Source organism: Branchiostoma belcheri, unplaced genomic scaffold (genome assembly GCF_001625305.1).
Source record: "Branchiostoma belcheri isolate BF01 breed outbred unplaced genomic scaffold, Haploidv18h27 scaffold185, whole genome shotgun sequence".
NCBI lineage: Eukaryota > Metazoa > Chordata > Leptocardii > Amphioxiformes > Branchiostomatidae > Branchiostoma > Branchiostoma belcheri.
In genome coordinates this window covers 108,529-122,498 of record NW_017803324.1, presented here as the reverse complement: position 1 = coordinate 122,498, position 13,970 = coordinate 108,529, and the positions used below count along the sequence as shown (strand labels likewise).

At 43.5% G+C, this 13,970-nt stretch overlaps 1 protein-coding gene across 2 annotated transcripts; it reads right to left on the bottom strand.

Annotated features, from left to right (window-relative positions):
• Positions 1 to 2,888: 2,888 nt before the first annotated feature.
• On the bottom strand, positions 2,889 to 8,123 carry LOC109467634 (potassium voltage-gated channel subfamily A member 1-like). 2 transcript variants are annotated; one of them, XM_019765671.1, is made up of 3 exons: positions 7,979 to 8,123; positions 7,036 to 7,156; positions 2,889 to 6,895 (listed from the first exon to the last, which is right to left on the bottom strand). In XM_019765671.1, the coding sequence occupies exon 3, from the start codon at positions 6,868 to 6,870 to the stop codon at positions 5,155 to 5,157; it is 1,716 nt and encodes a 571-aa protein (XP_019621230.1). In that variant the 5' UTR covers positions 6,871 to 6,895; positions 7,036 to 7,156; positions 7,979 to 8,123; the 3' UTR covers positions 2,889 to 5,154. The 2 variants fall into 2 exon arrangements, with proteins under 2 accessions (XP_019621230.1, XP_019621229.1); XM_019765670.1 differs by having other exon boundaries at positions 7,036 to 7,152.
• Between the last annotated feature and the right edge of the window lie 5,847 nt (positions 8,124 to 13,970).

The following is a 13,970-nucleotide window of genomic DNA, read 5'->3' as shown; positions in this document are numbered from 1 at the left end:
GCACCATCAGCCTGACCCATGTGACCACCCAGTCGAGATTCTACCCTCCCCCCTCTACTTCACATATAGCCAGGCATCAAATATGCCGGGTGAGCAAATTTCTATCGTGGAATTTTCTGTAAGTAAACAACCTTCCCTGACCGACAGTACATGATGACACAGATATCAAACTGTCGCCATGGAGCAAAAGTCATACAACATCGATTAATCAAATATGACGTGCGCTTCTAGTTGATTGTTCTTTGGCATGGTTGATGCAGGTTTGCACACAATCCCAAAACACGCATTTTTCATGTAAAATATATGCCCTACTGTATAACGCTCAGGGACGGTAAAGTTATGCAAATAAAGGTAGAAAAAATCTGACTTGGGACTGATCAAATGACAATTTACATTTCTCCTCAATAATAGACATCGTCATGCAAAAAAGACAGTCACGGGCTAACCAATATCTCTAGGAACAATCTTTTAGCTATTCTGATAAAATTGTGTTTTTCGACATCTTGCGTGTTCTCTAGATTTCGTATGAAAGGCATGGGGAATATTTGGCCGTATTTGTCCGAAGAAGAATAGGTCGTGGGACAGTTTATTTTCAACAATACGTCTCTTTGTTTGTAAAAGCACATTTCGGAAACGTCACTTTTGCATATGACTAATTATGCAAGAAATACCAACGTTATTCGATTACATCACTATACAGCAAACAATTTTTCTTGCTCGACATTCATAATGCTTCTCCATCGCTTGCCGATTCATACCGGGGCCACATACTGTTCCAAAAAGATGCGTCTGCATGTCAGCAACGCCAAAGGAAAAAATGTGTTCATGCAAGTATCGTTTCTAGAGTCAACAATGTTTTGGAAATGCACGATTAAGGTAAGCTAGGGGACGTAATTACTCCTACATTCATGTTTTGTTCAATGAGCTGCTACATATATATGCAGACATTCACAACAGCAACGATATAAACAAAACACATTCAAAACTCTAAATACTTCCTGGGGGTTTCAAATCTCTTTTTTGTTTGTTTCTAGTCTGTGTTCATATGTCAAAACCTCGGACAGGTTTATAGATAAGACCCTATGTTGTGTATATCCTTGCGCCCTTTGACAGTGGGCAGACGGGCAAGATCTTGCATGTAGCGAAGTGTCCTTTGGGGAAACGTACGCGATGTCCTTTTGGAGTGTCTAAACAATTCAGATTTTATCAGAATTAGCACCGGCCGAAAAGACGAAATCAAACAAAAAAAGACAACATTATCGGCTCCAGGACTACCCAAGAACAACCGGCTAACATGAATTTGAAATGATGTCTTTATCTTATAATGAACGATCATTTCCAACATGTATAGAGAGAAAAGGGGAGAGAGAGAGGAGGGGAGGAAAAGAGAGATTGAGAATAGCCACATGAGGCTTGCCTGTTTGTCTGAGCTTTAAGATCAGTGGTATCTCTCGCACATGTTAAGGAATTTAATGCTAATGCGGGCAGGTAGGGCATTCCTTTGATACGGCGTAGTTTAGATGACCTACAGGCATTCATGACACACATGTGACCGGCATGTGACCGACATGCAGGCAACCAAAGTTAGATTTGATGTATCAGTAGGCTAAGAAGTAAAGCAATGAAGACAAATCATCTAAGCTTGATAGAAAATTCGTAAGGAATACCTTTCTAAATAAAGTACTAAGGACCTAGAGGAATCTATCCAGACCGTGAATGATGATCAGATTGTGTTGAAGAATTCTACACATTGTAGCATAAAACGATTCTTCATTTACATCTCATGCAACATTCTCCAGCGTTATGATTGTGTTGTGTAATTTCATTATCATTGAGTGCTGACAAAACATTTGTTTCTACATTGTTTTGATATTGCAATAAAACAGATAGATTGTGATAAGCTTGTATCTCGCATGGGTGTCTTGCGCATATGTTGACCACACATTGCAATTGTTCAATTGCACATTCTATCAAATGAAATCCGATGTCTTTTGCTTGTAATATTTCTTTCTAAGTTAGAGTTGTTAATAAAAACTTAATTGAGATCATATGTAAGGCCTTGAGCATCTATATACACATAAATATACATGTATATATATGATAATGGAATATCCAAATGGAGCATTTTTATTCAAATAAATTCCATGCTGTTTCCATGCTTACAAGCTATGATAGTATGAGGCACCATGCAGCTAGATATGGTAAGGCCTAGGAAAAACCATGTCTTGTTTCCACGTATCCGACCAACCTCAGCAACACCCTGCCGACCCGAGCCTGTTTTCGGGGTCAACCGTGAGCAACGAAATCAAATTTTCAATCTGACATCTGAGTGATGAAAACGTTGTAGTACCGATTTTTCAGCATGTACTTCTAATTTCTGCTGTAATATAAATAAACAATATATAAAAGGCGATATGTGTAGCAAACATCTATCGGTTCAGCTCATTAATATACTTATGTCTGTACAATGTACGTCTGTACATGTGACATATGATGCTGCAACTACCAGTGTCCTGCATTTTAGTATTACATTGTTGAACTATTTGTTGAATTAATTTGACTTAAGTTTAAAAACAAGAAAGAATCCCTTCCTTCCGATACTAGTTTTTCAAGGCGTAATTGGAAACACAACATTAATTCTCCATGGCCCAAACAGCGTCACAAGCTAATGTTCAAGTGAGTCATCATACAGAGTCTATTAGTAAGAAATGGCGTGTATCGGGGGGAAACATAATTCTGGTCTCATCTCACGCCATCCCGTAAATCATACAGGCAAAAAGCTTGAAATGTCTGTCACACGGAGATGTACCCATGGTAGGCGTGCTGAACACAAACACTTTCTTATCAAATGGACTATTTCAAATTGAAATTGTTGAAATAAGATTTAGACATTCTTCAACATTTAAACATGGATTTTATGTATCAACTTCACTTCTCTGTCCTTACAATATATGGTGATGATGACATCCTATTTTACTAAGCAATACTGTGTTTGTTTGGGGAACTGATAAAGCATTGGTCATGATTGATACCGTGTGCACGAGACCAAGCTATAGTCACATCCTGACATGGGACTTGACTTGTCCAATTTTGAGGCGTCTAAGAAGTCTTTCTCCTGACATGAGCCTTTCGCCTAGTCGACAAGAACCAGGGACATGACTTGTACCACGCCGCGGGGCGTCCTCGCTCCTTGTTCAGGGGAGGTTGTCGGTGTTTGAATCCCTTGAGACGTGCACAGGTCATCTCTCCAGCCTCGCCGACTGTGCGACAGGACCATCTCAGAAAACTGGGACGTCATTTTTCCAGGAAGTCTTAAGACAGAACCCAAGCCACGACTTCTGAACAAAGTAGCAACTTCACGAACTGAGGCAACTGCTGGCTAGTTATCTCGACCCTCTAACATAGCGGTATAGTGTGATTAATACGGGAGTCGGTATATATCTATTTATTGTGCAGATTGTTCCACACGTCAGTGTTAGCCTCATTAGGAAAAGACCAGTTGATTTCCACAGAAGAAGGGAGATTTACAACAAATCTCCTGGAAAAAAACTCGTCAACCCATGATTACAACGTATTCCATACAATATCTGCACTTCTTAAAACCTTAGTCACATATTGTCTCATGCTTGCATAATTTGCCTGCCATCTCGGCATGATTTCACGCTGTGGATGGCGGAGGCCAAATCGCTAATTACAAGCCCAAAGCTTTTTCTTCTTTTTGTTATCCTAGGAGCGAGGAACTGTGTTCAGTTTCTCGGTCTCGGTGTATCGCTATCTTGTCTGTTCGGTTGTTTAATTACTTGTAGTATTCTACTATTGACGGACAGATTATCCTTTAATTGTAGTCAGAGAGATTTCTATGGGTGCTGACGCGTTCTTTATATATTTCAGTAAACAGTGCAGTGTGGAATACGCATATAGTTGGTTGCAATTATTCTTGATAAGCCGAGGTAAGGATTGCATGCTAAATACCAACCATATCCACATAAAGGTCGATGCAAACTATAATGATCTAATTAGTTATCGTTCTGAGCTGGTTTTTTCTTGGGGTGGACTAATCTAACAGTAAGACGGTTTAAGTTTGTCGGTCTTTCCTCAAAAGACTAAAATGTAAAATTAAGACTGCGCAATAAATTTGGTTTACACCCCATTTGGAAAAAATGTACAATTTTTGTACAGATTTTAAGTCTAGGAGCGGTGAAATTATTGATAAACTTAAATATTTAATGCGTTATGTATTATGCAGACACATGCATTATGTATGGTGGTTCACTTCGGTGGCGGCACTGTAATGCTTACAGGTTCAGAAAAGCTGGCGCAATTCAACAATTTGTCAACAGTGTTGTCATTCTTTTCATTTTTTGTAAATATATAGGTTTTTAACGATCACCCCAAATTGAGGACCCTATGTTTTCATTAGAATGAAAAGTTATCCCAAATTAATATTTTCCAAAATATTTTCCAAACTTTATTTTCAGGTGAAATGATTGAGCCATTGTCAGCCAAACGACACAGGGTTGCACCAGTTAGAGTCGAACACTTCTAACTTCCCGGTAAAATACCGGGACAGAGTGTTTGGAATGTTGGAAGGGTCAAAGGTCAATCGCCATCATACTGAACGATCGGTTTGAATTAGTAGCGTGCTGCGATCTCGGGCGAGAGCCGGAAACAAGATGGCGGCACGCACTGGAATGGTACAAGTTTTGGAATATTCGTGAATAAACAAGACCAAAAATATATTATCAAAGATTGTTAGAAAATGTCCAAAATTGTCAACTATATTTGCGCCAACTTTTAGGCACCTTTCGCGCATGAGCACATTAGCTGTTTCCAGCTTGACGTGAGGAATCTATCGACCGTTCACAAACAGCATTATGGGTAATATTGGATCAAACAAGAATCCACATTCCAGGTGCAAGAACCAGTCCAAACCTAGGTTCTAGGCCTCCTGCCTGACTGAAGACATCTGTCATCCTAATGCAGGATTTCAATGAGGGGAGAGATAGCCAATGCACTGATTCGAATGTTCGAATGACTCATTTTGTCTGTGTCCATTATCATTCTGGGCACCTGGGTGCCCTTCATCAAAGTTTCGAATTGGCGTACTTGTCTATGACTTTCCCTTCGGACGATTCATCTGTCTTCTGACCCGTTTCAAACCTCCGTGCTGATGTTGTAACGGTTGACGTGAACGCATGAGCACTCGGAGGCGTCCGGGTCAAGGTTAGTCTTCTGCAAATCGATGCGATTGGGCCTACGTAGAACGTCTGACCCTTCTTCGCCCTTATCTCCTATTGATAGGTCAATGTCGTCACTAGGTGTGATCATCTTCTTCTCGGCTGGCACATACGGACAGGGCTGCTCGACGTGCTGATATTCGTCCTCTTCAACTTTACTGGCGGTCTCTCGATGGTAGAAGTAGTTGAAGTTGCTCACAATGACAGGTACGGGCAGGGCAATGGTCAGTACGCCTGCAATTGCGCAGAGCGACCCGACCAACTTCCCACCAACTGTCTGTGGGTACATGTCACCGTAGCCGACAGTCGTCATCGTGACCAGGGCCCACCAAAAGGCGTCCGGGATACTGGTGAAGTGAGTTTCCTTGTGGTCAGTCTCGCCGAAATAGATTGCGCTTGAGAAGAGTATCACTCCTATGAAAACAAAGAATACCAACAGACCAAGCTCTCTCATACTTGCCTTCAGTGTTAATCCTAAAATTTGCAATCCCTTAGAGTGACGGGAAAGCTTAAAGATTCTGAAGACGCGAACTAACCGAATGACTCGAAGGATGGCGAGGGAGGAAGACTGGTTCTTGCTCCTAGAATCTGCAACTAGTGTACCGAGGGTAATGAAGTAAGGGATTATTGCTATGAGATCAATTATGTTCATGAAGTTCTTGGAGAACTGGATCTTGCTTGGCGAGGACAAGAATCTTACCAATAGCTCGAAGGTGAACCAAACTATGCATATTGTCTCTATAATAAAGAATGGATCGTTAATCTGGGGTATGTCATCGCTCATGTCTGGACCAGAGATGTTGTGGTTGCCTCTTGCTTTCTTGATTTCCTCTTGAACAACTGGCATGGTCTCGAGGCAGAAGGTGAAAATGGAGAGAATGATAATGGACACAGACAAGATAGCGATACTCCGAGCTGGCCAGCCCGTCTCAGGATGTTCAAACATCGTCCAAATTAACCTCTGACATGGATTCTTCGGTAGTAGTTCTTCCTTTTCGATGATATACCCCTCATCCTCACGGAATCGCTGAATAACTTCATCGCCTAGTTCATAAAACTTGAGTTCTTCTTGGAAAATTTCGTCAGGGACATTAAGAGGACGTCGTAGTCTTCCTCCGCTCTGGTAGTAGTATAAGATTGCCTCAAAACTCGGGCGGTGCCGGTCGAAGAAATGTTCGTTTCTCAGCGGGTCGAAATATCGCATTCGCCTCTGTGGGTCGCCAAGTAGAGTGTCTGGGAACTGGGCTAGCGTTCTTACCTGGGTCTCGAACCTTAGGCCCGCTACGTTAATAACAATGCGCTCACAACAGTTCTCGTGACCCATGTCTGAAGCACCATAGCCATCGCTGAGGAACGAGTCATCCGGCGCGATCTCTTGGATTTTCGTCAAGGAACGGGAATGGGACGTCGTGAAGCTATTGAGTCCGGAATTCCTGTTCGTATCTTTCTCGTCGAGTTTGATCGCGTCGGCCTTCTCCGGGTCCCCGGGAACATAGTCACGGGGCTGCAGTTCAGCGGCATCGTCCCCGGGCTCCAATACCACCTCGTTCTTATAAGTGGTAGGGTGTAGGACGGGTGTGAAGCCCCAACGCTCAATTAGTTCTGCTATGGTGGACATGACATTGGCACCCATGCCAAGGCACGACCATCGGGACAGACTGTAAACAAAAGTTTACACGTCACCACAGTATTCTTACCTCCAAAAGATATACAACTAAACAGTCAAGTATTTGTCTTGTTGGGGGTACTTTACGTTAAGAGTGCATGTGCTGTAAGATTAGAGCAGATGTTTCCCTACCTGTATTTGGGCGTTGTATTGACATATAACAATCCTGTCACGTCACTCCAGATTTTCTAGCCGCCATCAGTCGACGGCTGCCATCCCTAAGACGACATCACAGCGGCCTGGCCGAAACTACCTTGTCAGAATGAGGCAGAGAGAAAACACCGCGGATAAATCTACGCCCAATCAGGGGACAATTTGGCAAGGACGGTTTGATGATTCCAAGCGAAACGCAGCAAGCCTAGATTTTCATCCTATTTTTGTATGCAACTCGCGCTGCCCTTTCGCAGTGGGGAAAACTGCATGTAATCATGCCATGGCCGACAAATGGCTAACGCGGGAAGGACGTAGAGGAATGTCGGATTTATATTTACCAGGTGACTGACGACACATGAACTCCGCACCAGAACGCACCCGAAAAACATTCCAATGATAATCGGATATCCAAACATATAATGGATCCAATAGAGAATGCTAATGGAAAATAAACTTCGGCACCATATGTAGGGATACTTTTCTTCACAATGTGTCATCTCAACGTACATGAGTAAATGTCTGTATCATGATTTAATTCATCGACATCTGTATTAGATGTTTTTGAGGTTTGAAAAATGGAATATTACACTGTATGGAATCCACTGTTCATTCAAGCCCTTAACAGGAAAAGTTCCGGGGTGGATATACATCACAAGTGGTGATGTACATGAGGGCGCGATGGCCCGTCTGACCACACCTGTATGACAGCCTAACTACAGCGCAAAATTCAGCTCAGATACTAGGACTAGAAGGCAGAATGCTGTACAGTGCAGAATGTCATGACTTCACTTGACTACATCATAGTGTGATGCACGAATTTTCAGCCAGTCTAGGCGCACAAAGGAATACATACTGGATTTACAAAGACTGACCGTTTGGGCAAACATTTCTGCAAGACAGCGTCCATTAAATCTCGACTTACCGTGGAGGGTTGTTCCACAGGATGTGAATCTGTAAAATCCTCAGATTGACTTGGAAGATGGCAGGCCGGAAGCATTACATAGCTTGCACAGCAATCTCGGCATGCCACACGCAAAAAGCCGAATCACGCACAAAAAACATCCTATTTTGCAGATAACCCCCTTTTGGAGCCTCTCTGCGAGCACTAATGCACTTTCCATATAAGGGCAAACGCGGATTCACTGCAGTGAAAGCCATTTATTTCCATATTACCATGAATATTACATGACCGCCGAGACACGCAAAGTCCCGCATGGGATTACTTCTAACGTGACTAACATGTAATCATGTCCAAATGGGTTTTGCAGCGGACTGCGGACACAAGCAGCAGCAGTAGCCTGTCAATGCCGCCTGGCGATTTCGTTAGGATGCCTACTGAAGTACGGGGAAGTACATTTCCCAGTGGGCAACGCATACGTAGTTGTGAGTGGGGAGGGAGCAGGGTTTATTGTACCCTATATAACGTCCTTGCTACATTGTATAACCAAACACGAAAGCCAATATTGGAAATGAAAAAAACAAACTTTTCAGCTCCAGGCCCTCCTTCAGCGAAAATGTGCTATTTCTGAAAGAATGACGAATGTAAAGCAAAAATGGGTTTATACAACATCCATATGATATTATGTATGTGGTTAAGTGTAATAAATAAATGAATAAAATGAATAAATAAATGAAATCACCACCTGAAAGTACAGCTGACTATCCCAAACTTTCTAACTTCGACATTTCTTATCACCTTCGAAAAGAAGATGTGTACTTTGTGCTTGCGTGCGCGCGCGCGTGTGTGTGTGTGCGTGCGCGTTTGTGTGTGTTTCTTTGTGTTTTTGTGTGTAAAACTTTGAAATGAGTGATTCGTCTCTGCTTTCCTTTTATTTCATCCAGATCACAGTTTGTGAGGGGTAGGTGAGCTAGAGGCGAGAGTTACGGATTTCTCTGCTTATCTTCCCATCATCTAACTTCGCTAAAGGTTGTGTCTTCAATGTTATGTGGAGCGGAGGGGGGTGAACGCATGCACACCGGCCCTGTCTGTCATGGTGCGCGCCCGATTAGCCTGGTTACCAAACCTAATATAGCTCCCGAGTCCTACATCCTCTGCAAATAGCGGATGTAGGACTAGGGAGCTGTAATAGGTTTGGTAACCAGGCTATAATAATAATAAATGGTGTTTATTGTCCAAACAGTACCCGTGCAGTCGCAGCCTTTATACGGCTGAATTGATGCAGGGTATCACATAATAATCAATGCAAATCACAACAATTACAACAATCAAATAATACACATGATACACATATTTGTTCCACAATTATTTTTTGTGGAAATGTCGCAAGGGTCTGTGCGGCTGCCATTCGGCGCCACAAGGTGACCTCAATACGACTTTCCCCAACCGAAGTTAGGTACCCATTCACACCTGGGTGGAGTGAGGAAATTCGTGTAAAGTGCCTTACCCAAGGGCACAACGTCGGAGCGCATGTTCAGACGTGTACCGGGTACGACTCGAAATCGAACCCGGGTCTCCACGGTTCATGGTCGATTATGCTCTAACCACTACACCACCCGACGCTAGCGACCGATGTGTGTTCTAGGGGGATGAACGTTGGGTTGGACTGCATGTATACAGAACACCCGGCCCTCCATCACTCTCAACACGCTCTTGGGAGTTTGGGGTCGTCAGTACAGCCATAAAAGCAAACGGTCTCCGGTTTTGCAATAAGTGAATTTACCGTGAAAGTCCATGTAACGTTAATAACTCCTGACAACGGGAAGCGGTACGTCTGACTCTAGCCTCGGTCACAACTCGCCGTGCGTGCTTTTTGTCCGTACGTTTTTGTCGTGGCTACGTCTGCTACGTTTTTTCTGCAAACGTAGGGTGGCCGGCCGAGGGAGTACGTCACTCGCACGGTTGCGCAAGGTGTACGTACGTGGTCTGCACGACACGCCTGGCCGTCAGCGGTTGCGTGCATCGTACGTTGCGCAAGTGGTAAGTGAGTTGTACGTGCTTACAACGCACGATCTCTGTGCGATTGCTACGTTGCCGCGTACAGGCCGTACCTACACGTGCGGCGTACGCACGGTTTCCTTACTAACTCGCACGTTGTAAGTGCGTGCACCTCCTGTTAACTTCATCATCACTAGCCGCCCTGGTGTCTTCCGCGGCCCGTTTCTTGGGTCTTGTCTGGTAGTCTTCTTCTGAGCCTTCCTGGGCATCTTGGAGACGAGTTGGCAGTCGCCGGTCAAGTCGTCTTTATATACTGTAGAAATCAGGTGCGTTGCACGTGCGTTGCACGTGCGGAGCACCTGGTATGGTGCACGTGTGTTCTGCGTGGTCATTGAGCAGGTCAACTGGGAAGTGAGGAGTAAGCACGGATGACGCAAGCACCGTGCGTGGCACGCACATGCTTCGTGCGCTGTCCGTACAGCAATTGCACGTGAGAATAGTGAAGTTAGACTCACGGAGTCCGTACGTTGCACGCTCATAGGCTGTACGGGGCACGCGCGTCGCACGTACTCGCACGCACGGGTGGTAAATCCGCAGACCGCACGTAGAAAAAGTATTACATGCACTTAAAGTTCTACGGCGTGTCTGCGTGCTCCCAAATCCGTAGGATTCCGTACGGAGGTGGTACTCACCACGCACGGATGCCGTGCGATTGCCCACGTTTTTGCACGTAGACAGCACGCAGAAGCACGTACGGCGAGTTGTGACCGTCGCTTCTCGGACTGTAAGCTGGACGCCATGTTGCTGCCGAGGGAATCAGTCCTGAGTGGTTCTTTCTCTCTCTGCCGCTAGGTGTCGCTGCTGCAGCGTTAAGAATGTGGTCCCAAACGTAGAGTATTTTCGCTCATATGTAAAAAGATATTGTTTATCAAGGATATTATGGGATTAAATAATTATCAATTATTTCCCCAGGAATGCATTCCCAAGAAGTCACAACATCATATTTGTCTCTTTTCAAGACTAAGCTACGTACCAAATACCATCACAATCCATCCATAACGTCTTGAGTTTAATATGCTGACCAATGTACCATAAACACGAACAGACAGACGGACAGACACACCAAAAACAAAATACCCGTTTTCTGAGAGGTGAAATGCTGTCGGGGGCCCAAAACCTATACCACTTCTTCACGAGGGGCTAGGACCCAATTTATAGAACGAAAGGTGCCCTACTTTGCATTTGAATGATGCTGGCTCTAAGCGAGGACAAAGAAGTAACAAAGAACACAATCAGCTGACATATATACCTCACGACATGCAGCGACTGGACAATGGGTCAGCTGTGGCCTGAAAAAGAAGCCCATGCAGGAACGCGTGTCTACATCAGATGTCATTTACAGCATCAATGGCTGAGCCCGGCTGAATGTATCAAAGATCGGTACTGTCTTGGCGTTGGAGATAACAAATCAATTATTTTCCCTTCTGTGTTTGGTGGTTTTGCTCTGGTCAGAATTCCACAGTGGGAGAGAGAGGAGTGGGGCTCATACACTTTAGAGTGGGAGATGGAGTCACTGTTAGCTGTGTAAGAGGTCTATAGGAAACATTCAGTTTACCACCCATGGATCCATCTTTACGGGCCCCTGACAGATGTGGAAAATGACTGTCACAATATCTCACCCATCAACTCATACTGTCACTCAGATCTAATAGTACATATTGGTCTCCAATTAATGATGGAGACATCTACAATTAATGATGACTGTTCATCACCCTCTAACGTCTGCTGTTTTTTGGCACTTTCGGGCGTGACGCCTAAGGTGCCCCATGGGACACCCTGCGGCTAACGGGCTATTTTTGGGCCCGGCGGGGACCCGAGAAGAGTTTAATTCTGACTTAAATTCTACCCGGGCCCTGCTGGCAAAAAGACGCCGTGACCGAGCTGTTAGAACACCGAGAGGTACCCCTCCGGTTGCCGGCAGTCCACCGGGACTAATTTGTCACGTCACAGACCAGATACACATAATTAATTTGAAACTTTATTGCATGTTCATTCCCCGGGGGAATAAATGCCCGGATGTACAAAGTACAATGTACTAGAGAGTACTACAACAATAGTAATAAAGAAGGGCTAACATCAGGTCTAAGGTGTACAATGCTAAAAAAAGGGATATATCTATATAAAGTGGTATAGATCTAAGTTCTAATGGCTTCTTCTTTCTTTTGAAACATTTTGAAATATACTTACATACTTCATTGATGACGTCTATATTTGTACATGATATGATATATTTAAAAGTGTCTTCCTTTGATAATGTTTTACATTTTTTGTCGAGCTTAATTGAACTGAACAGTGATTTACGTTCGTTATCATAAAATATACAGTCAAGCATAAAATGCGATTCATCTTCAATACAAGAATCGTTACAGAATTTACATAGTAAAGATGTGTACTTCGTAAGACCGTGTCAAACGTGTGACGTCACAGATCAGAGGATCACAACAAAAGCGTGAACTCTGTATTAATTGGGTCAGTACAAGACATCGTCAGTGAAGCTGCCGGGTACCTGCCGGGTGCCTTCCGGACACCGACCGATAAGGGTGACAAAATGCCACTGAAGGAAACTTTTAATTGTGACCACAACAACCGGTGCCCGCCAGGCTCCAGAGCCCGAACGAAACTGGCCGGGGCTACATCCCCGACGGGCACCGGCGCAATTGGGACCGACGCTTTCCTTGTTGACCGCGGCCGATTTCACTTCATATTGGGTATGCCCTCGATTAGTCTATGGACACCTAAATAACCTGACCAGACATCTAATTTGTAAGAATACAAGCATAAGACTCCGACATGACCCCTCCAACTTCATGTTTCAGACCTCCCAGTCCCTCGCTAGCCGCCACATACATGTCCTGATAACCAACACTAAGTAAACTAAGTCACTTTGAAATGACGCTTGACATCCACGAACAGGAAACTGAGCTTGTTGTACCTTTCTATTTTCACCTACATTCACACATATCTTTTTACAACTTCCAGAATTGAGTTCTTACTTTGGATAATGGATAAATATCATTTTGGATAAATATTATTTTGTCACTCACCACCATTGAAATTCATATTTTCCTACTGAACTATGTACTATTAAGATTTAGTTTTTATTCAATAAGTTTTATTTATTTAAAAATAATGATTAATCAGGACATTGTATAATTACGGTCTTTTCCACAGTAGGATTTCAAAGCGTGCAACACACGCAATGCATGCGTTCTATGAGTCATACAGACAGATAGCAAACATACAAATAACTACCACAACTCCTTACAGAAAGAGATAGGAGTTCCATATACTTGTGACATGTGGGACTTGATAGGTTAATGATTTAATTCTTGAAACAGGCTATACTCTCCAAAACAATACGGAAGATGTCCATCATCGCACTGAACATGCACCGTTTGATCTACTGATAGCATGTAAGATACTAACAAGCTTTGATTTTTATTTTCGTCGCAAATGCTCAAAAACCGACTGGCATTTGCGACCTACATATAATAAATGTTTCCAACCGTCCCTCGTGTGGTGGACCTTAAAAGGTACTGATAAACTAGCTATCAAATTGGAAAGGGTACAGAATCAAGCTGCAAGATTCTGTATGAACAACTATGAAAGAGGCGCTAGTGTCACGGAAATGAAAAGAAACCTACATTGGGCCTCACTGGAAGACAGAGGAAAGATGTCCAGACTATGCATGATGTACAAAATGACTAATAAACTGGTGGATGTCCCAACTACTAAGTACCTAATACCAGCCCAGAAGAGAACAAGAAATAGCCATGCCTTCAAGAGTTATCAACCAAGGATTGAGGTGTTCAAGAATTCATTCTTTCCTAGAACTATTGCAAAGTGGAACTCGCTGTCACCAAGTACAGTAGGGGCATTGTCAATAGATAGCTTTAATCAAAGTCTAGAGCTAGAAGTTGAAGGGTTAGGTGTAACAAGTCGATCGGTGTAATATAGC

Excerpts from the sequence above, each read along its gene's own strand:
- LOC109467634 (XM_019765671.1), bottom strand. The coding sequence starts at position 6,870 with ATGGGTGCCAATGTCATGTCCACCATAGCAGAACTAATTGAGCGTTGG.